This window comes from Bos grunniens, chromosome 25, assembly GCF_055505025.1.
Source record: "Bos grunniens cultivar Pamir isolate PY7600 chromosome 25, Bosgru_T2T1.0, whole genome shotgun sequence".
Classification (NCBI taxonomy): Eukaryota; Metazoa; Chordata; class Mammalia; order Artiodactyla; family Bovidae; genus Bos; species Bos grunniens.
This window is the reverse complement of record NC_141189.1, coordinates 33,652,487-33,675,742: the sequence shown is the minus strand read 5'-3', so window position 1 is coordinate 33,675,742 and position 23,256 is coordinate 33,652,487. Positions and strand designations below refer to the sequence as shown.

At 47.7% G+C, this 23,256-nt stretch overlaps 1 protein-coding gene and 1 long non-coding RNA gene across 6 annotated transcripts in view; both read right to left on the bottom strand.

Moving 5' to 3' along the window:
• Positions 1-8,272: 8,272 nt before the first annotated feature.
• Positions 8,273-10,247, bottom strand: LOC147345440 (uncharacterized). 2 transcript variants are annotated; one of them, XR_015154756.1, is made up of 2 exons: positions 9,303-10,247; positions 8,273-8,803 (listed from the first exon to the last, which is right to left on the bottom strand). It is a non-coding gene; the product is annotated as an uncharacterized LOC147345440 (long non-coding RNA). The 2 variants fall into 2 exon arrangements; XR_015154755.1 differs by having other exon boundaries at positions 8,273-8,747.
• A 252-nt stretch (positions 10,248-10,499) lies between these two features.
• The window catches only part of EMP2 (epithelial membrane protein 2), a 48,910-nt gene continuing 36,153 nt past the window's right edge, over positions 10,500-23,256 (bottom strand). For 3 of the 4 annotated variants that reach the window (XM_086375801.1, XM_086375800.1, XM_086375799.1), the window contains 4 exons: positions 21,982-22,122; positions 18,843-18,933; positions 15,072-15,218; positions 10,500-13,987 (listed from right to left, as the gene is read on the bottom strand). In XM_086375801.1, the coding sequence (XP_086231927.1) occupies positions 13,800-13,987; positions 15,072-15,218; positions 18,843-18,933; positions 21,982-22,059 (504 nt within the window). In that variant the 5' untranslated portion in view covers positions 22,060-22,122 and the 3' untranslated portion in view covers positions 10,500-13,799. The remainder of the gene's footprint in view (positions 13,988-15,071; positions 15,219-18,842; positions 18,934-21,981; positions 22,123-23,256) is intronic. The other variant, XM_086375802.1, reaches the window with a different exon arrangement.

The following is a 23,256-nucleotide window of genomic DNA, read 5'->3' as shown; positions in this document are numbered from 1 at the left end:
TCTCTTCTGTTGTTGGAAGAGGGTGTTTGCTGTGACCAGTGCATTCTCTTGGCAAAACTCTGTTAGCCTTTACCCTGCTTCATTCTGTACTCCAAGGCCAAATTTGCATGTTACTCCAGGTATCTCTTGACTTCCTATTTTTGCATTCCAGTCCCCTATAATGAAAAGAACAATTTTGGGGGGTGTTAGTTCTAGAAGGTCTTGTAGATTTTCATAGAACCATTCAACTTCAGCTTCTTCAACATTACTGGTTGGGGCATAGACTTGGATTACTGTGATATTGAATGGTTTGCCATGGAAATGAACAGAAATCATTCTGTCATTTTTGAGATGGCACCCAAGTACTGCATTTTGGACTCTTTTGTTGATTATGAGGGCTACTCCATTTCTTCTAAGGGATTCCTGCCCACAGTAGTAGATACAATCATTATCTGAGTTAAATTCACCCATTCCAGTCCACTTTAGTTCACTGATTCCTAAAATGTCAATGTTCACTCTTGCCATCTCCTGTTTGACCTTCCATTTTACCTTGATTCATGGGCCTAACATTCCAGGTTCCTATGCAATATTGTTCTTTGCAGCATCGGACTTTACTTCCATCACCAGTCAAGTCCACAACTGGGTGTTGTTTTTGCTTTGGCTCCGTCTCTTCGTTCTTTCTGGAGTCATTTCTCCCTCTTATCCAGTAGCATATTGGTCACCTACCAACCTGGGGAGTTCATCTTTCAGTGTCATATCTTTTCGCCTTTTCATACTGTTCATGGGGTTCTCAAGGCAGAAATACTGAAGTGGTTTGCCATTCCCTTCTCCAGTGGACCACAATTTGTCAGAACTCTCCACCGTGACCCATCCTTCTGGGGCAGCCCTACATGTCATGGCTCATAGTTTCCTTGAGTTAGACAAGGCTGTGGTCCATGTGATCAGTTTGATTAGTTTTCTGTGATTGTGGTTTTCATTCTGTCTGCCCTCTGATAAGGATAAGAGGCTTCTGGAAGCTTCCTGATGGGAGGGACTGACAATGGGGGAAACTAGGCCTTGTTCTGATGGGCGGGGCATGCTCAGTAAATCTTTAATCCAATTTTCTGTTGGTGGGCGGGGCCGTGTTCCCTCCCTGTTATTTGACCTGAGACCAAACCATGGTGGGGGGAAAGAAGATAATGGCCTCCTTCAAAAGGTCCCATGCAAGCACTGCTGCATTCAGTGCCCCTGACCCTGTGGCAGGCCACCGCTGACCCACACCTCTGCCAGAGACTCCTGGACACTCACAGGCAAGTCTGGGTCAGTCTCTTGTGGGGTCCCTGCTCCTTTCTCCTGGGTCCTGGTGCACACAAGGTGGTGTTTGTACCCTCTGAGAGTCTGTTTCCCCAGTCCTGGGTAAGTTCTGTAATCAGATCCCACTGGCCTCCAAAGTCAAATTCCCTGGGGGTTCTCAGTCCCTTTGCCAGATCCCCAGGTTGGGAAATCTGTTGTGGGTCCTAGAACTTTCCTAACAGTGTGAGAATTTATTTTGTATAACTGTTCTGCAGTTTGTGGGTCTCTGGGGGCTCTGGGTCCTGGTGCACACAAGGTTTTGTTTGAGACCTCTGAGCGTCTCTGGCGGGTATGGGGTTTGATTCTAAATGCGATTTTGCCCCTCCTACCACCTTGCTGGGGCTTAACCTTCGCCCTTGGACATGGAGTGTCTTTTTGCGGTTGCATCCAACATTCTCCTGTCAATGGTTGTTCAGCAGCAAGTTGTAATTTTGGAGTTCTCACAGGAGAAGATGAGCGCATGTACTTCTACTCTGCCGTCTCGTGTGTGCCCTCCATCCTTATAGACAGTTTATTTATTATACACCGTATTTGGATGTGTTTACATTTCAAGAAGTTGGCTCAGAGTTTGGGATTAATATGCAGCCTTATATAATTTTCATAATTTAAAATAATGTGAAATACATTTCCTATGCATGTTCTTGTATTAATACCATAAAGTCTGATTTTCAGAAATGAAATTATTGGAATTAAGTGGTAAATGCCTAGCGATGCATAGGAAGTAAAATCAGAAAGAGAGCTAAATTAGCACTCCTGCCCAGACAAAGAAGTCCGACCAACTTGAGCTCTCCTCTGAAGCAGTTTAGGTTGTCTCAATTGAGGAGTGTAGCTAGCGTCTAGTGGGTGGAAGCCAAGGATGCTGCTGAACACCTGATAGGCACGGAACAGCCCTTGCAGCAGAGAATTACCTGGCCCCCGATGTCAATATAATATAGAGCTCTTACAAAGAAAAATTTTTGCAAGAAAACATTCACAAGTCCTTTTCATAATACAATTACTCAAAATGACTTCAAAGTGGCTCTGCACTTAAAATATCTTCTTTTTAAGTGAGAATAGTAAATTCTACCCTGACATCCAGCTGCAAACTCTAAATCTCCTTCAATGTTGTCATATTCTACTGGCTGAAAAGAGTATGGATTTTAAAACTGAGCTGAAAATTAATAACTTGAGCTCAGTGAAAACAGCTACCCAGCCATGCCCTGGTAGTAATAGATTAAACTGTAAAGCTGTGAGAAATAACTCACATTAGCTTTTATCAGCTGTCTTGCATTCAGCTACATTGGACGTGAAAGAAAATATCTTTGCTTTATGGCTTTATATGCTAAGTCGCTAAGTCATGTCCGACTCTTCGAGATCCCATGGATTTGCAGGCCACCTGGCCCCTCTGTCCGTGAGATTTCCCAGGCAAGAAGACTGGAGTGGGCTGTCACTTTCTCCTCCAGGATTTCTGGACATATTTAGCGCTTTATGGCTCTGTTGTGTTGCCGCAAACCACCACTAGAGGGCGGTAGTATTACCTTCTCTTTCACTCTGGCCACTCGGCCTTTCAGAAGCAGGATAAATTTTGGATACATGTTCTGGACGGAGGAGTAGAGATTCATACTCACGTCTATATGTAAAATACTTCTTGTTCCAGTATTTGCCTCCAAATGTAAAATGAAAACCCATCTGATCTAGGGCCTGATCCCTTAAAATAACAGTTTGCAGACTTTTTACGATCGTCAGAATAAACGGAAGGGCTTATAAAAACCAGATTCTGAGTCATGCTCTTAGAGATTTAACAGGCTTAGTTTAGAATCCGCACTTTCACAAATATTCCATGTGTGCGTTAAACGATTCAACTGTTTCACATACGCATGTGCATGCACACACACACACACATACACAATTCTCCATTTTGTTAACCTAACAGAAGTCTGCAGTAATACATTACATTAAAGACCCTAATTCTTTGCTTCTGCCCTCACCTCTGGATTCCTTTCCCTGAAGGAGGGAGCTGATTTCACCTCCTATGAACCTGGGTAAGATTTGTAACCTGCTTGGCCGATAGAAGGCAGAGAATAATGGTATCTTAATTGCAAGCTTAAGAGGCTTTATGTGGCCACTTGCTCTCCTGCATCTCTGCCATCACATGAGATGATACCTGAGTCAGTCTGATACAGGACAGGAGACAGGAAGGAGGTTGAGCCACCCCAGTCACTTCACCCAAGGGCATCACCAGCCAACACCTAGACCTGTGAGCATATCCAGCCAAGGTCAGCATACCCACCCATCCAAACCCTAGCTGGTCCCGGACGTGTGAACAATGAACACTGATTGTCGTATGCATTGTGGCTGTGGTTGCACGGCAGTAGCTAACTCACCCGCTATCTTGCAAGCATCCCCCGTCAATCAAGGGCTTCCCTGGTGTCTCAGACTGTACAGAATCCGCCTGCAAATGCAGGAGACCCGGGTTCGATCCCTGGGTCAGGAAGATCCCCCGAAGAAAGAAAAGGCAACCCATTCAAGTATTCTTGCCTGGAGAATCTCATGGACAGAGGAGTCTACAGTCCATGGGGGTCACAAAGAGTCAGATACGACTGAGCGACTAAGCACGCATGGACTGTCAATCAAAGCAGGCGACTTTTGGGGAGATCAGAGACAAAGGGAAAGGCTTTGCCTCCTTGCTGTACTTAACTGCTCTTCCCATCACTTTCCCACCAATCAAATGGGCACACCAGGGTCTGCCCTCTCTATTGGGTGGGTGGTCACAAGAATCAAATGGTACAGTTCATACGAAGGCACTTTGTAAGCTGCAGTTCTGGGTTGGTCTGGAAGCACAATGCCCCACATGGTGACACGGCCGGGGTGAACACTGCTGCACCATCTGTTTCATCCTCGTGCCCCTGTATACAGACTGGCCCATGCCTTCCCGCCCTCAGCTCTCCTGGTCTTAGCTTCAGAGTCATCTCATCACTGAGTCCTCACCTAGCCCAGGTTGCTCTCTTTATAATACACTGTTTCCCTCACAGATTATATCCCAATGTGTAGCTTTTTCCTGTTTTCAAACTTCTTGAAAATTTATTTCAATTGGAGGATATTTGCTTTACAATGTGGTGTTGGTTTCTGCTGCCGACTTGTAATTTTACTTATCCTTTTTCTCGTTTATTGTCTGCCCCCCTCCCCCACGACCATGTAGGCTCCATGAGTGCATGGGGCTATCCTGTGTGATACAACCTGTCTCGGTGCCTAGCTCAATGTGTGGCACATGGTACCTGCTCCACAAATATTCAGGGGAGGAGAGACCCTGCGACTAAGTATCATTCTGGCTTTGCAGATTAGGACATGAGGTTTAAAGAGTCTAAGTAGCTGACTCAAGCCTCTTGGCTCCTAATTGCCCAGTCGGGTCGGAACTCTGGTTTACACTCCCTCCCAGGGAGGGTTTGGTTGGTCACAGAAGTCCCAGGCCATGGCCTTCGATGGGGGGCAAGGAAAGCAATGATCAGAACAGAAAAAGGCAAATGAAGGCTCCTGCCCCACGGGTGATGAGTCAGAAACCTCAGCTTCCTAAAGCCAGAGAGGCTCTGTAATTAGTGAGCTCCGGACACCTGGCAGGGCTGCCTCTCCCGCAGGCCATCTGTGCAGGGCTGCACAACGCGATTCCTCCAGCCCCTTCCACCCGGAGCCCAAGCCCAGAAGCTCGAGGGAGAACTGTGCTTAGAGGAGGGAGAGAGGACAGGCTTTCTTGGAAGCTGGAAGCATCTGATCATACACCCAAGTGTGGCTAAACACTTGCTTCTTTTCTTTTTCTCTTTTTTCGGCCATGCAGTGTGGCAGGTAGGATCTCAGCTCCCTGACCAGGATGGAACCTACTCCCTCTGCAGTGGAAGCGGGAGTCTTAACCACTGGACTGCCAGGAAGTTCCCAAAATATATATTTCTAATTTCCTGTTGGATTGGGAGGTCCTACAAGGTCAGCTTGAGAGAGGAAACCCAGTTCAGACAGAGGAGACGGAGGAAATCCAACAAGGGAGAAACAAATCACACGTGTGAATTCCCTTACACCAGTGAGGACATCAGAGTTCACGCTTTCTTGTATTACACATGTCCTCCCCCAATGCAGGGCCTCCCTGGTGCTCAGATGTTAAAGAATGCGCCTGTAATGTAGGAGACCCAGGTTCAATCCCTGGGTCGGGAAGATCCCCTGGAGAAGGAAATGGCAACCCACTCCAGTATTCTTGCCTGGAGAATCCCATGGACAGAGGAGCCTGGCCGGCTACAGTCCATGGGGTTGCAGACACGACTGAGCAACTAGCACACTCTTCCAATGGATCCATATAAGAAAGACGAGATTGGAGGGGTTGAGGTAGGTGAATCATGCCCCTCCCAAAAGATGTCCACTTTCTAGTTCCAGAAGCTGTGATGTATTACTTTACATAGCAAAGGGACTTTGAAGATGTGATTAAGTTAAGAATCTTGAGATGGGAAGTTTATCCTGGCTTATCAGGGCGAGCCCAGTGTGATCACAGGGTCCTAGGAGGTCAGAGAGAAGAGAAGATGCTTTGAAGATGGAGGGAGGGACCATACACCAAGGAACGCAGGTGGATTTAGACACAAAGGGAAGATATGAATTCTTCTCCTGGACCTTCTAGAAGAAATCAGCCCTGCCAACACCCAACGAAACTAATTTGAGACTTCTGACCTGCAGTAATGTGAGATAATAAATTTATGTTGTTTTAAAGCCACTAAGGTTGTGGTGATCTCTTAAAGCAACACCAGGAAACTATGACAGGTTTGAAAGTAAACTACCAGGCAAATACTCCCAGTGGCAGCGAACAGATTCACCTGGTACCTGAAGTCACATCACAAAAGAGGAAGTGATCCTCTTCTGTTCACTTACTGAGTAGATCAAGTAGGTATGGTCCTGATCATTTTTAACACCTGCGCTTCTGTTACTAACCTCTTTTCTTATATATATATATATATATTTTTTTTTTTTTTCCTAATTTGGCATCACTCAGTCTTACTTGTGGCACACAGGACCTTCAATCTTTAGTCACGGTATGTGAACTCCAAGTTGTGGCATGAAATCTAGTTCCCTGACCAGGAATCGAACCTGGCCCCCCTGCATTGGCAGCACAGTCTCAGCCCCTGGACCACCAGGGAAGTCTCTAACCTCCTTTCTTAGTTAAGTAAGAGCAAGGGGACTTCCCTGGTGGCCCAGGGGCTAAGATTCCACACTGCCAATGCAGGGGGCCCTGGTTTGATCCCTGGTCAGGGAACTAGATCCTCCATGCCACAACTCTGACCTGGTTCAGCCAAATAAATAAATATTAAAACTATATATTCTTTAAGAAAAAGAGAAAGAGTGGTCCTCAGACTCAAAACCTTCTACTAACAACCACTTGAAATATGCATTTAATAACATTCTTGGTTTTAATTGTATCTCATTTTTATTGCTCAGTTGTGTCCAACCCCTAGGAGCCCCATGGACTGTGTAGCAGGCTCCTCTGCCCATGGAATTTTCCAGGCAAGAATACTGGAGTGGGTTGCCATTTCCTACTCCAGAAAATCTTCCCAACCCAGGAATCAAACCCACATCTCTTGCATCTCCTGCATTCGCAGATGGATTCTTTACCACTAGTGCCACCTGGGAAGCCCATCTCATTTCTAACTGGGTGACTAATGACAACTGATGTTGGTCTCCAACTTTATGAATTTGGAATAAATTATAAATTTAGTTTTTCTTCTGAATAAATGCATTTATATAAAAGAGAGTTGATTTAAGGGGGAAAAAACGTCCAGTCAATGATAGCACAGAATGTACATACCTACGGGCAAAGAGCATGCAGATGGCATATGGATTAATAACGTTTGGTAAACACTAGCTTAGCTGTGGGACAATAAGGAACTGAGCTTCTGATGGGGTTTAGCAGGCACCAGCCTTTCTGCCTGCCCAGTGTCTGAGTTTCCCTCTTTTGTTGGGGGCATTCCCTTCTTTCTGAGTCTTTGTGGGCTGCAGAACTTACCTCCCACTGTAGAAACGGAAGATGCTTGATAAGCATTTCCCAGCCTCCCTTGCAGCAAGGCCATGGTCACGTGACCCAGTCTTCACCAATCAGATGCACCGTGCCCAGCTCTGAATCTAAAGCAGTCAGGGTAGCACAGATGCTTTCCATAAGATCAAGTTCTCGGTGCAAGCAGCATCATGTTGTGATGACAGCAGTGGTTTCCTTAGAAAACTGAGTTCTGTGGAACCATCCAATGTGGTGTGGGGAGTTGGGGGTGGCTACCTGACTTCCTTTTAATAGATTTATGATTTAACTTTTTTTTTCTATTTATTTTTTAGCCACACGTGCAGCATGTGGGATCTTAGTTACCCAACCAGGGATAGAACCCATCCCCCTCTGCACTGGAAGCATGGAGCCTTAACCACTGAACCACCAGGGAAGTCCTTTCTTTTCTGTTAAGTCAGCCAAAGTCGCTGGTGCTTGCAACTCAGGACCCTGATTAAAACAGAATGTGGGTGGTATAAGCCACAGACACAGTGGTGGAGCAGAGAGCAGCTGGGACCCACTTTCCAGGCTGGGAGGCGGTAGCCCAGGCATTGCTATTGCAAACCATTTGGTTTACACCCAGGTTTGGAAGCTTTCTGTAAAGGGCCAGCTAGTTAGGGTTTCACACTTAGGTCCATATGGTCTCTTCTGCAGTTGCTCAAGTCTGCCTTTGAGAGCAGCCTGGAACAGTATGCAAATTAGTGGGCGTGGCTATGTGCCAATAATACTGTGTTTAGAAAATCAGGTGCTTGCCTGGATTTGGCCCATGAACCATGGTTTAACCCTGGTTTAAACTGTCTATCTATTTCACACCAACCATGTACCCGTGATGTTGTGAGCATCAGAAAAACTTGTATAAACACATCAGGATGCTCCTGCAAGAAAAAGTCAATCTTGGGCCAAAGATGGTTCATTTAACGACAAAAATGGAAGAAAATATGGCTTTATTGAGATTCTTTCTGCCTGAGACCGACAATCTAAATTGGTGGAGAATCCAGTGATTGGGAGATTTACAGGGATAAGCAAGTCAGATTCAAAAGCAGAGGCTGGTAAACTTTATTTGTCAAGGGCCAGATAATAAATATTTTAGGTGTTATAGGTCACATACGGTCTCTTTTTTGCATTTTTTAAATAACTCTTTTTAAAAAATATTTATTTATTTAATTTTGACTGCTCTGGGCATTCGTTGCTGCGCATGGGCTTTCTCTAGCTGCGGCGAGCAGGGGCTCCTCTAGCTGCAGCGAGCTGGGGCTCCTCTAGCTGCGGCGCGTGGGCTTCTCATTGCAGGGGCTTCTCTTGCTGTGGAGCACGGGTTCTTGAGCACACAGGCTTCAGTTAGTTGTGGCACACAGGCTTAGCTGGCCCGCAGCATGTGAAATCTTCCCGGACCAGAAATCGAAGCCTGCATTGGCAGGTAGACTGTTAACCACTGGGACCACAGGGAAGCCCCAAATAACTCTAAAAATGAAAAAGCATTCCACATTTGAGGACCACAGAAAGGCAGGGCTTTGGCCAGCTAGCCGGTAGTTTGCTAAGCCCTGGTCAAGACTAAGGGTCTGTGGTGTGAAGGCAAAAAGCTGGGCAGAAGATAGATGGGGTGATAGGAAAAGATATGTCAGATCCTGTAGCGTTCTTCATCAGACAAAGGATCAGCCTGGGCACATGGCTTGGACTGAAGGCTCGAAGAGACTGAAGCATAAGACTGAGAGGTAGGAATTCTCAGGTCCAAAGATGAAGTCCATCTCATTCATTAAGACCATAAAGCAAAACCACCCTACAATGCTGCTACTGGATCCCTGACTGTCAAAATGTGTGTGATAATAAATTTCTGTTTAAAAAAATCCACATGAGAGCTCTTAGCCTTGCATGGTCAGAGGAACTGAGAGCCTTCAACCCCCAGGGACTACTGAGACCCTTTGTACCCACAAGGAGGAAAGGGCCTCCTCCCCACACCCACCTTAGATAAGGCCTTGGAGGACTGTGGACTGGAGAGATCATCATGCTGAGTGGAACCAGACAACTCCTGCATTGACAAACCCCTGGTCTTACTCCCACCATGGAAGGGAGTTCTTGGAACTGGTAACCAGCATGGAAGCCATGCGTGGACCGCTGGGCACTGATGTTTATCCCGCTCATCCGTTTTCCAAACCGGATCATTTATTGTAGACCTCCTGTTCCTTTCTTCCTATTCCACATTGGGTGCCTTTAGGAGCCTGTGATGACCCTAAGTCATAGAGTCATATGGCCCTCCTGGGCCACAAGGAGCCACACTGGGCCAGATGGATATCAACACATCACCAAGTGACCCTGGAGTGGTTGTGACTTCAGGGTGTGTACCTCCTGGCAAGGGGTATGGTTCATTTCATGAATGTATAACTCTTGACTACTTTTGGCATTCCTTAGGGAAAAGTGAAAGCTCTGGTTTAATTTTTCTTTTTTGGGGGGTTGGGGGGGAGGGAAGAGTGTATTTTTATGATAGTCTTGTTTTCATCATCACCCAACCCTTTAAAGCAGAAGTCTTTTAAATACAAACTGAAGAACGGGACTGGCTACATAACTTGCAGAGACCATCGCAAAAGGAAAATGTGGGGCTGTTTGTCTAAATATCATTAAGAATTTTAAGTCAGTGCTATGCTATGCTAAGTCACTTCAGTCGTGTCCGACTCTGTGCGACCCCATAGACGGCAGCCCACCAGGCTCCCCCGTCCCTGGGATTCTCCAGGCAAGAAGACTGGAGCGGGTTGCCATTTCCTTCTCCAATGCATGAAAGTGAAAAGGGAAAGTGAAGTCACTCAGTCGTGTCCGACTCTTAGCGACCCCATGGACTGCAGCCTACCAGGCTCCTCCGCCCATGGGATTTTCCAGGCAAGAGTACTGGAGTGGGGTGCCATTGCCTTCTCCGATGCTAGCCGATCGTTAACTGAGCGTGGGACCCTTCAAGGTGTGGGGGCTCCTGTGTCACTGTCGGTCATTCATCCAGAAAGCTGGCCCATGAAAGCAGCAGACCGAGTTGAGAAACCCTCCCTTGACCAACTTTCAGCCCCTCCCAGGCTGCTGTACAAGCCACACGTTAGGACCCTGCCACTCAACGTGGCAGCTTCTCTCTCAGGACATTGGCAGCATTGGGAACACTGGAATCTACTGCTCTGGGCAATTTGGTTTTAAACTTTATTTTTCCATGTACAGTTTCAGATTATACAAAACACAGAAAATGGACTACTTTAAAGGCACATTAAGTAGAAAGTATCTAACTACTCTTAAAATCACATTTGTCCCCAAATCAAGATTCAAACTCAACACCTTTCCCTAGCATCTCCCCATCACCACTGCACCCCACCCCCAATATACAAAACTGTCCAACTTGCTGTATTGTAAGTAATCTTTCAACTATTAGCGAGTTTAGTAATTCCCATCCAGGCAGATTTTAAATGAGGCTGCAGCATCTATTCAAGCTACCGCGTTTAGTGTGCTTACATACAGGCTTGGGGGGTTAGGTTTCTTCATCACCAGTGAATACAGAGCACCCTAGGGCTTCATCCTCTCGATTAGGGATGCGCAGAGACACACAACCCATTGCAGAGAATGTGGGGCAGGGCGGGGGGAAAATGTCTCCAATTTTCCTGTATTCACATATGAATATATACATTCACGCAGAGCAACAAATCAAGCATTCTCCAAACTTATTTGAACAAAGACCCAAAGTAATTTTAATGCGAGTAATAAAAATGAGTTAGTCTGTCTTCATTCATAGCCCCTCAATGAAAGAATTACAGTACTTTATAAAAATGTCCTAAAATATGCAAACTACAGTTCCCTCGAATGCAGTTCTCATCAGTAATACATTTGGTCCTAATATTGCCTCTTGGATGTCTTAGCTCATTGTCTCTGTTGTCTTTGAGTAACTGATCATGAGTGCCAAGTGAGGGCTGAAACTACCGATGGGTAAGATGGCTTGGGTACTGTCTTGCTCATGCCATCACCGCTTTTCCATCACTCCAGGGCACATCGTGTCGTAGGGGGAAAGGAAGCTCTGTTGCTTCACAAAACCTTGGCATCACAGATGGATGTGGGCTCTGAATGCTATACAGGAATAGTGGAGAGACCGGCCAGGAAAATCCATGGGTCATATCAGATACCACTCCTGGAGACTTTTGGAAAAGGAAATTCATTCATTGCTTGGGGATGAAGCTTTCTGATTTCTGATTCTAAGGGGTTCTGCTTGTTTCCACTGTGGCTATCAGAGAGTTACAGACAAGCCACCCGAGCAGAAAGCTTGGGGGCACTTACACCCACCTTCCTCCGCAAGGTGTATGTAGCATCCCACCAAGCCCAAGGGTGTACCCTGCTCTCCTACCCCAAACAGGACTAATGAGAGTTTTCCACTGAGGCAGAAAGTGGTCATTTGTCCTGCCTCTGGCTCCATGCTCCCCTGCAACTGTGCTGGTGGCCTCTCTGCAGGGAGCGGGGCCCTGTCTCAGGCAGGATGTCCGGATTGGTCTATGTTTTCAGAGCCTTGCACAGTGCTTGGAACACAGCATTTAGTATTCTGCTGAAACCGAATGGAGTGAACGGGTAAATGGAGAGAAAACCTGATCCTGCATGAAAGAGGTATCCATGGAGACCCTGGATGACTTAAACCAGACATTTCCCCAGCTCCACAGGAAGTGGGCTGATGCTTCATTTAGCAGGAGGTCATTTACACGGCACCAGGGCTGACATGCGAAGACAGCTCCCAGGCACACCTCCTGCAGCAGGCTCACAACACAGGAGGGAAAAGGCAGTGAGGGGCAAAGGGCTTCTCCCACAGTCGCGTCCTGGGGTCCCCGTGCTGCCCGATCCTCTCAGAGCCCTAACGACTTGGAGTCCCCGGCCGCATTTACCAGGACCCTGGCAGGAGCGTCCCATGAGAGGCACCCACTGAAGTGTGAGAACCACAGCAATCTGGGGCCCTCCCGGGGCCTCATTCTCTGTCAGGACCCTGGGCCCCTCCAGGGAAGGAAGGGTTTTCCGGGTGCCAGGCGGACTGCACAGCTCCATCCGCACCACCTGCCTTGGCTGAGCAGAGCAATATTCAGGCTGATCTAAATCCTCCGGGAGCTTTTAAACGCAGGCAGGCACGGTGCGGGTCCCCTCCCATCCCATGGACCTCTCTTCTGAATCCTTGGTTGTGTTCTCAGCAGCCTTCACCGCTGTTTGTAATTCGTTTCCCTAATCGGTTTTTTAATCTGTCTCCTCCATCAGACAATGAGCCCCACGAGGAGACAGGCTGTCTGGACACGGTTTCCCCCGTGCCTGGCACACTCCATCACTTATGTGGACAGATGAATGAATGGCGAACGGTCCTCTATGGCTCCAGAAGTGGGGCTTAGTAGAAGTCAGGCAGCCTTAGAAGGCAGGGCAGGAGGAGAAGGGAGAGGCCTTCTGAGTTAGGGTAGGGAGAAAGCTGTATCCTCCCCTCCCCACCCCTCGCCCCAGGGTGTTTGGCTATCAGGATGCAAGCCCTGGGACTGGACTTTGGGTGGTCCAGATGTGAGCAGCTGTGGAAGAGGCAGTGAAGAATGAGCCACTGATGGAGGCCAAGGTTCGGGCTTTCAGTGCAGTCTAGACCCACCTCCCCATCTCCACACGATGAGATCTTTAACATATATGAGGCAGTTCTGCTCACCCAGCCCTGGGACCGCTGTGGTCCTCAATTTTAAGGCACCTGAGCATCACCAAGGAGCTTGTTACAAATGCAGGTTCCCAGGCTCCATCCCCGAAGACTCTGATTCTGTAGGTCTAGGAAGGGACCCGGAGAGCCTGCATTTTACAAGGTGCCTGGGGGATCACGTGTGAGCCTAAATCAGACCCCCAGATTAAAGCTCACCTTCCTGAAGGCAAGCAGGTGACACTGTCAGCAAACGTGGGTGGCACTTTCTGAAGCCAGTCCATGACAGGAGGGTTGGGGCTCTGGTCTGGATGTAGACAGAACACCGGGGGGCCTATACCCGTTTCTCATGTGGAACTTGGCTAAGCATCCAAGGAAGTTTTCTCCAGTACCCGGACCCCCTCTCCCCACCTTCCACCACTAAACACACAGAGATTCAGTACAGGAAGCTGAGGTGAGGGAGCAGGGCTCAGTGTAGCCCAAACCTAGGGGAAGATGCCCCCAAGACCTGGCTTTTTCCGAGTCTTGTCCATCCCATTACATCCCCGTGGTTATCCTGCTGAACACTTGGATGTGAGCATTGCAAGATTTTTGGCTTTGTCATGTTGAGGCTTTCGGATGGGCAGGAGTTCTGAATTCCAGACTTCATAGTCTATTCTCTGATCTCAAGAACATAAAAACTCTTCTTTTGGCTTTTAAAGGAAACAATGTGTTTGCTAGAAAAACCACACACACAAAAAAACTGATTATATACAAAACGGTTATGTGGATTCTGAACCGCGGCGAAAGCCACCCAGCTCCTGGACTCTATTTGCGCTTCCTCAGTATCAGATACATGAGGCCGCTGATGAAGGTGAAAGCAAAGGCCACCCAGGCGAGGATGAAGGAGTAGCCGAAGCTGCCGCCCGAGGTCTGGGCATACAGTTCTTCGTTCTTCTCGTGAATGTCTTTGCGCCGGTCTGTGTAAATGGAAGCTGCGATCATGACACACAGGCCTGTTGGAAGAAAGCCAGGGCCCAAATAAATCACAGACCACAGTGTGCAACCGGGGACCCGAGGGGACTGTGGTCAGAGCTGAAGACAAATTTCAGGTTTTATTATTAGCAGGCATTTATTTTAGTCTCTTGGAAAGATTACAACTAGTATTTCATGGCAGAATATTGCCCTGTAGCCATTCAGCTGACCATTCTTGCTGGCTGAATCCAGTGTCGTTTGGACAGCCAGCTACCCAGCCCAGAGGGTCATAACTGCTCCAGGACATGGGTCAGCCAGGCAGGAAGTAGTCTGCTTTGCAGGACACATATGGTCTCTATTGCAGCTACTCATCCTGTCCTGTTTACTTGTTATAGTTTATGGTTCTACATATCCCAGTTCTGGCCACAGAAAATTCTACAGTGAAAATTATTACTGTATTATCCTGAAAAGAGGGAGATGAGAGAGGAGAAAGCATTTTTTGATGCTGTATTTTCCCTTGCTTACTGCTTTAGAAACTTTTGGTGGTGGTGGTTTATTAGGTCAGGATGAATGTCAGGAGCTGCAGCAGCCCTTCTGGGGCCATGAGGAGGCCATCACTGACACTCTGAAGATGACAGCACAGAAGGATGGAAAGAGTGGAGGGTTCCTGATGCTACTGCTGAGCTGCCAGAACAACTCTGGCACCTTCCACCTTCAAGCTATTTGTTATATTAAAAAAGTAAAGTTTTTGTGCCTGAAGTCATTGCAAATTGGATTTCTCTCTTAATCGCAGCTGAAAACATCCTTACTGAACCATCAGCATTCACAGATATTAGTGGTACAATGAGGCTAAGTACCCAGATTTTCCTTGCGGGGAGAGCTATGCCTATCTCCTCTCTACCAAGGCAGCAACTCCTACTTACCCTACAGATCCTAGCTCAGGCTTCCCATTTTTAGGACACCTTTCCTGACGCTCTAACTAAATCCAAACTCTGAAGTGCAGAAAACATCCCAGCTCCTGACCCCTCCTTTCCAATTCCTCACCTGCCACTCTCCTCCCACCAGAATACTCATGGTTGGCTGCGAAGGGAGTGTTTATTCTGGGAAGCCCGTCATTTCACTTACAAGCCATGAGCTGGATGATGGAGGTTAAAACAAATCTCTCTCCCTGCTTGAGGCGGAAGAGTTGGAGCAAGAAGATCAGAAAGGCGATGCAGCAGAGGATGGTGGACAGGATCATGGTGGCCTGGACCGCCTGCACCGTGGAGAAGTCTGTGGGAAAAGGGGCAAGAGTACACGGCTAAGGCCCACAGACCACCTGGGCCCCTGAGGAGCATGGTGACAGCCCCAGCGCAAAGATGGAGCCAAGAGGCCACACGGCTTCCATTGGCACAGAATGAGCACATGTGCAGCCAGTGAGTCATCCCGACACCCACTCTGTCCACTTGTGCAACTGACCAGATGATCCCCAATGTCCTTATCTGGAAAACGGTGCAAGAACCACCCACTCTGCAGTCTTCCTAGTCTGGGTATTGCCCCCAGATGCCTGGCTCAATGGCAGGTTTTTGTTTTTTTTTAAAGTACAAACCCTCAGATCCTGAAAGATTCTGGATCAAGAGGTTGGAATGAGATGGGTTGGGTGGGGATTGGGGGTCCTGCACCTTATAAAGACCTCAAAAGGGATTCTTAGACATATGGGGCTCACGGGGCTGAGGGACCTTCTGAAAGTGTCCTATCAATACAAAATACCCTCTAAATATAATAGTGTGAGCCTTGTGGTTGTTATTCAGGAAAAGGAAAGGTGAGGGTCTTTTCAGATTAGCCTTAGTGAGCAGGGCATGAAAGTTTGGGGCTTGGCACCGGGAAGTTTTAGGGGACAAAGGAGCTGGCCTTGGGTGGAGGGCACTGCATGTAGGAAAGACACAAGTGAGGCTGTGAAGAGGTCAAGTGCATACACTGGATTCACCTGTGCGGGCCTCAGTTTCCTCACCTATAACACAGGGACAGTAAGTGATCCACTTCATCAGCAGGGGAAGGTGGAATGCTCGCAGCTGAGTGAGGATTCCAGGCAGTGAGCGCATGCTCGTGCGTGCTCAGTTGCTCATTTGTGTCTGACTCTTTGCGACCCCATGGGCTGAAGCCCTCCAGACTCTTCTTTCCATGGGATTCTCCAAGCAAGAATACTGAAGTGGGCTGCCATTTTTTTTTTCTCCAGGGGATATTCCTGATCCAGCAATCGAACCCACATCTCCTCCACTGGCAGGAGGGTCTTTACCAGTGAGCCACCAAGGATGCCAAAGATTCCAGGCAGTGCTGGCAGAAAGGGAGTCATGTATAAGGGCTGGCTGTTACCACCAGGAGGCAACTGGTGAGGGGCACAGTGCCCAAAGCGGCAAAGGAAAACTTAAGGACAGATCTTTTTTCTTTTTTTTCTTTTTTCAGTTTTGCTGGAAACTGACTGAAGGGAAGCATGATTTTTAACTACTTAATCCACTATTTGGGCTTCCCTGGTGGCTCACTGGTAAAGAACCTGCCTGTCAATGCAGGAGATGTGGGTTTGATTCCTGCATGGGGAAGATCCCCTGGAGGAAAAAAAAAAAAAGTGGCAACTCACTCCAGTATTCTTGCTTGGAGAATCCCATGGACAGAGGAGCCTGGTGGGCTACAGTCCTTGGGGCTGCAAAGAGTGGGACATAACTGAGCGTGCATGCACATGTAGAAAAAAATGAACTGTTTTAAAGCAGGTGTCAGGATGCTTTTTCTATAAAGGCTAGACAGTAAATATTTCAGGCTTTGTGGCTATACAGTCCCTGGTTCATTGTCTTGTTTTATTTGGCTTTTTTCTTGTTTTGGGTTTTTACAACGTATTAAAAATATAAAAAACCACTCTTAGCTTATTGGACTGAATCTGGCTGGTGGTTTGACAACCTGTTATTCTAAAGAAAAATAAAGGAATTCCCTGGTGGTCCAGTGGTTAGGACTCTGCACTTCCACTGCAGAGTTTGATCCCTGGTCGGGGAACTAAGATCCCACAAGCTATGCTGCGTGGTCAAAAAAGATCTTTTTAATTAAAAAAATAAAAATGAAAGGGAATAACTGCACACGGGGAAGTGGAACACAAGCGACAGAAGCTGGGAAATGCTGCTTCAGAGCTGCCAGCTGACCACACGCCCTGGCACGATGAGGCTCCAACAGGGAAGAGCGGCTGTCTCCAGGGTCATGGCTTAGAACGGCAGAGAACAGACCCAGAGGCGGGGCGGCGGGGATGGCGTCAGGGGCTTAGACGGCGGGCTTCTGAGCTCGTCATGTCTCAGCTGGACTCCTAACTCCATCACCCACTCCTGACTTTGTGACCTTGGGTTTCTGCCCTGTGCCTCAGTTTCCCCATCCTGAAACAGGGCCAGGAGACCACTTATGGGAAGGACTTAGCCCAGCGCCTCCCAGTAAACCTTCAGGAAATGACGCCTCCTTTTGGTGGTTTTGCTTTTATTATGCATATTGCCATTGTTGCTGATGGAACGGTAAGACTTTACGCCCCAGTGAGCAAGGTCCCTTTCTCCCTAAGTAGGATTCTAAGAAAAAAACAAACACAAAAGCAGGATGCTTGTTAAGTCTGAATATCAGGTAAACAACAACAATTTATTTTAGTGTTAAGTGTGTTCCATGTAATATTTGGTACTGCTCCTGCTGCTGCTGCTAAGTCGCTTCAGTCGTGTCCGACTCTGTGCGACCCCAGAGACAGCAGCCCACCAGGCTCCCCCGTCCCTGGGATTCTCCAGGCAAGAACACTGGAGTGGGTTGCCATTTCCTTCTCCAATGCATGAAAGTGAAAAGTGAAAGTGAAGTCGCTCAGTCGTGTCTGATTGTAGCGACCCTATGGACTACAGCCCACCAGGCACCTCTGTCCATGGGATTTTCCAGGCAAGAGTATTGGAGTGGGTTGCCATTGCCTTCTCCGAATATTTGGTACTAAATTATCCTAAATTTTTCATTGTTTATCTGAGATATCAAATTCAACTGGCTGTCCAGTGTTTTATCAGCCAAAGTATCACTTTTGTCAGTTCTGCAACAGAAAACTGAACCATTCGCTCCACAGGGAAGAACAGGGCTTGACATGTTTTTAGATGCGATTTTCTGCATTTACAAAACCCTTTATTTTTCTGAGGCTTCCCTGGTGGCTCAATTGGTAAAGAATCCACTTGCAAGGCAGGAGACCCAGGTCTGATCCCTGGGCTGGGAAGATCCTCTGGAGAAGGGAATGGCTACCTGCTCCAGTATCCTTGCCTGGAGAATCCCATGGACAGAGGAGCCTGGTGGGCTACAGTCCATAAGGCTGCAAAGGGTTGGACACAACTGAGCGGCTTTCACTTCACTTCATCTTTCTACTGCAGCTCGTGTGCCGAGGCAGCACGGCAGAGGCATTGCTGTCACCTGCATTAACAGCTGAGGTTATTGACAGTCCGAGCAGCGCTCAGGTGACCTGCCCCAGGGAAGGTCACACAGCTCTTAAAGGAGCCAGCTTTTGGGTTTCTGCCCACCAAGCTGCTGAGATGCGAGGAAGTGACATAAATGTCTCTGAGCTATTTAGAGGAGTGGGGAGAAGATTCTAGATGAGGGCTGGAGCTGAGAAGGGGTGAGGGAGGGAAGCTCTGCTAGGTCAAGAGAGAAGAGAAGGGTGGGGCCCAGTGTCACTGGGGTTGGTGCCCTCTAGCCTCTGGCTCCCCCTGCTTCCTGTCCTCAGCTTATGCTGACCCTGCTCCCCCAGCCCTGGGCAGCAGCCAGGCCCCTCTGCACAGGCTGAGACGGAAGGAGGCAGTGAGGGGTCAGACCATAGGGAAGCCCTTCTCCCGAGGGGTCTTTTTTCACTCAGTGCTCTCCCATCAGCTTCACACTCACCTTGAACAGAGTCATTGAGTTCCGTACAGTTCGTATTGTTGACACACACTTTCCAGATGTCTGCAAAAAACTCCTCTCCTACCCACCAGGCCTGGAACACGACAGGGAAACACAGGGAAAGGGTGTTTGTTCATTATGAAAACAAAGGCCTACAGGGATTCCCTGGTGGATCAGTGGTAAAGAATCCACCTGAAATGCAGGTCTGATTGCTGGGTCAGGAAGATCCCCTGGAGAAGGAAACATCTACCCACTCTAGTATTCTTGCCTGGAGGTCCCATGGACAGAGGGACCTGGAAGGCTACAGTCTGTGAGGTCGCAAAGAGTCAGACACGACTGAAGTGACTGAACATGCATGCACATGGCCAAAAAATAAATGTTAAAAATTTTTTTAAACTAAATTAAATTTAAAAATTAAGAAAAAAAGAGGTTTGGGGTGGGAGTGTCTGTTTCTAACAGGCTCCAAGGTGATGCCCATGCTGCTGGGGTGCTGACAGGGAAGGTCCAGGCTCTCCCAGGACTTGGGTGAGGAGGCAAGGCTCAGCTGGTGATGATAAGAGCAGATGGTGGTAAATTCCCCCGGGACTGCAGGGGCGAAGCTGGAGGGGAGGACAGAAAGGATAATATCTTGGGGGGGAAGCCTGTTACGAATGAAATGATCAAACAAGAGCCTCCTGCCTTCTGTGCAAATGCTTCTGTTTCTCTCTGTGTTCTTGCTGCTCTTTGCACTCAGATGACCTTTCTTCTGGGCTTCTCAGGTGGCACTAGTGGTAAAGAACCCACCTGCCAATGCAGGAGACATAAGGGATGTGGGTTCGATCCCTGGGTTGGGAAGATCCCCTGGAGCAGGGCATGGCAACCCACTCCAGTATTCTTGCCTGGAGAATCCCCATGGACAGAGGAGCCTGACGGACTACAATCCATGGGGTCGCAGAGTCAGACAGGACTGAAGCAACTTAGCACACATGCATGCCCTTCCTTCTGCTTTCCATCCACCCAAAGACTGGAATCTCCCCAACCCACCACCATCCATCCAGGCCACAGTTGGTCACTAAGCTCTCACTACGGGCCCCAGTGACACTGCCAAGCGCAATTCCTAACACATAATAAAGATCGAGTGACTCATCGACTGGTAAAAACGCCCACCTGCGTCTTCTCAGTAAGGCCCATGGTAACAGAAACACCTACAGGATAAGCTGATTCTATGGCTGACGGCTTTTCTGCCCCTAATGTTAGTGTATCCCTTTCACTCTGGGACCTTTGCAGGATCCCAAGGGCTAGATGCAAGAAATAGAAAAAGATTGTAAAAGCATGTTCAAACCATTCGGTTCACACAGAGTGGGCCCTTTGGATAATGGTAGGTTCCCAAGGCTTTAACAATGTGGCCCCTGCCCTGGCCACTCATGACAGCTCTTTCAGAACCCCCAGGAACCCCAACCCAAACCCAATCATTCATCTCCCTTAGGGCATCTAGAACCAGGGGCCTCTGGGATGCTTCAAATCCCAGCTCTGCCACTTCCTGTTCCGTAAATTCCAGCAGACGCCCTAACTGCCCTAAGGCCCAGGTCTCTCATCATAAAATAGGGCCAGGAGAGGAAGGATCTCGTAGACTTGAGATGACATCACAGGAGATGATCAAAGGGCCGAGCGTAGGAGCTCCAGAGTTAGCAGCTTCTAAGTGACAGGTCTTATCCTGGTCCATGTTGCTATTATTTTGATGATGCATTGACAGGAGTCAGTTACATGATTATATGCAGACTGACGTGGAGGCCACTTGTACAATGCCCTTTCTGGCTTTCTGAGCAGAGTTTCTGACTCTAAATATGTCCACAGTCTGAAGCCATCAGAACTGAAGTCAGGCCTTTGGATTAGGATGTGGGCCATAGGGAACATCTGGTTAAAAGCTTCATTTTTCTGCCAGGGGGGATGTTAATCTATGCCAATATGTTATTTATCAAATGCACCCCTGCCATATGGATACTCAAAGAAAAAAATTAAATTTTTCATGGGTACGTGGTCAGAGTGGGGAGTGTTCCACTCTGCTGGGAAGGGCATGCTCAGGTAGGCTTGCAACAAGAATCCTGTTGGTAAGGAGATGTCAGAGGCAAGAGGGGAAAAGGTTATCTGGGATGGGTCACCTGCAGGATCTAGGGCAATGGTCCTCAAGCAAGGGTGACTTTGCTTCCCAGGGACATTTGGCAATGTCTGAAGACATTTTGGGGTGTCACGACTAGGGGAAGGAGTGCTGCTGGAGACCAGGGATGCTGCTAAACACCCTATGTTGTGCGAAGCACCCACAACAAAGAAAGTTGTTGTTCAGTCACTAAGTCATGTCTGACTTTTTCCAGCCCCTTGGACTGTAGCAAGCCAGGCCCCCCTGCCCCCTTCACTGTCTGCCAGAGCTTGCTCAAAATCAGGTCCATTGGGTTGGTGATGTTGTCTAACCGTTTTGTCCTCTACCTCCCCCTTCTTCTGCCTTCAATCTTTCCCAGCAACAGGGTCTTTTCCAAAGAGTAGGTTCTTTGTATCAGGTGGCCAAAGTATTGAAGTTTCAGCTTCAGCATCAGCCCTTCCAATGAATATTCAGGGTCGATTTCATTTAGGATTGACTGGTTTGATCTTCTTGGTGTCCCAAAATAACAACAGTGCTGAGAAAATGACCTGAGGAGAGCTGAATTTAAGCCACATCTGCAAAGGGCTTCCTACAGCTAAGGCATCTGTCGGGGACTCAGAGATGAGTGGAACAAGGTCCCTGCCCATCCAGACTTATATATGGGATGCTTCAAACTCCCACACTTCAGCCAAGAGTCCTCATGCCTGGGCTGAGGAGATAGGTGTTCCATGGTAAGGTGTGAAGTGAAAGTTGCTCAGTCATGGCTGACTTTTATAGTCCAGGGAATTCTCCAGGCCAGAATACTGGAGTGGGTAGCCTTTTACTTTCCTTCTCCAGGGGATCTTCCCAACCCAGGGATCGAACCCAGGTCTCCCACTTGCAGGCGGATTCTTTACCAGCTGAGCCACCAGGGAAGCCCTTGGTAGGGAGGATAACCCCAAATTATAATCACCTTGTGGGAGTTCTCAACTCTGCTTCTATTGACTCTAGGATCCAGTTCTGGGACGGTCAGAAGGAAAGGGAACTTACATTGTCGATGGTGGCGACGAAGAGCAAGGCCGCGGACGTGATGTGGAAGACGATGATGAAGGCCAGAAGCACCAACATTTTCACAGGGCACCGGGGGGCGCAGAGCAGCGTTTAAAGCCCAGAGGAGACGTGCTTAACAGGCTGAAAGAAATTCAAATTTGTCAGTGACAAAGCACTAGGAAAGTGAAAAATTAAACTTTCATGGGATTTTAGAAAAGCTTAAACAGCTCTTCCCATCTTTCATTTGCCTGGAGACTTCACTGGACAAAGTCTGGCATGAAGAGCTGCTCTCTTTTGCATCCAGAGGCCAGACATTCCTCACGGAGGAGGAGGAGTGAGGACCAATTACAATCCCTAATTCAGAAGAGCACTGCAGTCTTCAAAGCAGCACACCGTGGGCACCAGGGCAGGAAGGAGCGCTCTGAGTGTGCTAAAATACTGTTTCCGATCCCCACCCACCAAGCAACGCTGTGGGGGCTTCATAGCACCAGAGTAAGCCCACTGTCTCAGTATTCATTATCACAGTTCCTGCTGCCTTGCCGTGTAACAAAGCAAAAGTGATCAACTAAGGAAACATTTCCTAATGATCTATTTATAAAATTAATCCCAATGTAAGTTGGTGCAGTCACTGTGGGAAACGGTATGGAGGGTCCTTAAAAAGCTAGAGTTGCCATGTGATCCAGCAAGCCCATTCCTGGGCACACGTCTTTGTATCAAAGAGATCCAAAGAGGAAAGCAAAGAAAGAAAACATTCAAAAGAATGCTGTGAATATCAAAGGACAAAAAGCAACGCTTGGGAAAACGGATGAAGTCTTTGAATTTGTAAAAAAATGACCATAATCTTGGTCAAACAACACGAAGATGTCAAGTAAAAATGTCACATCAACTAATCCAGTTGAACGAGTGAATGCTACCAACCCTCCAAATCAATACATGATTCATTCGTCTTTCACTCCAATCATTTGTGACCAGTTACCATTGCTAAAATTTTGTAGAACATAAAATTAATTTTTAGTTTCACTTTTAAAAACACAGTCCAAATCAGACCTTGTTTTCACTATTTTATGATATTACAGCACCAGTTTTCAGTGGGTTGATTTTATTTTTTTAACCCTCTCCTTGTCTCCCTCCAAATACCCCATCCCCAGCCACACACACATCGTGTTCTGAACCATTTGAGAGTAGGTTGCCTATGCCATCTCTTTGAGAGAGATAAGCTTCATCTAAATTATTTCATCTGATTGATGACTGTCATTTATAAATTTAGTGCTACTT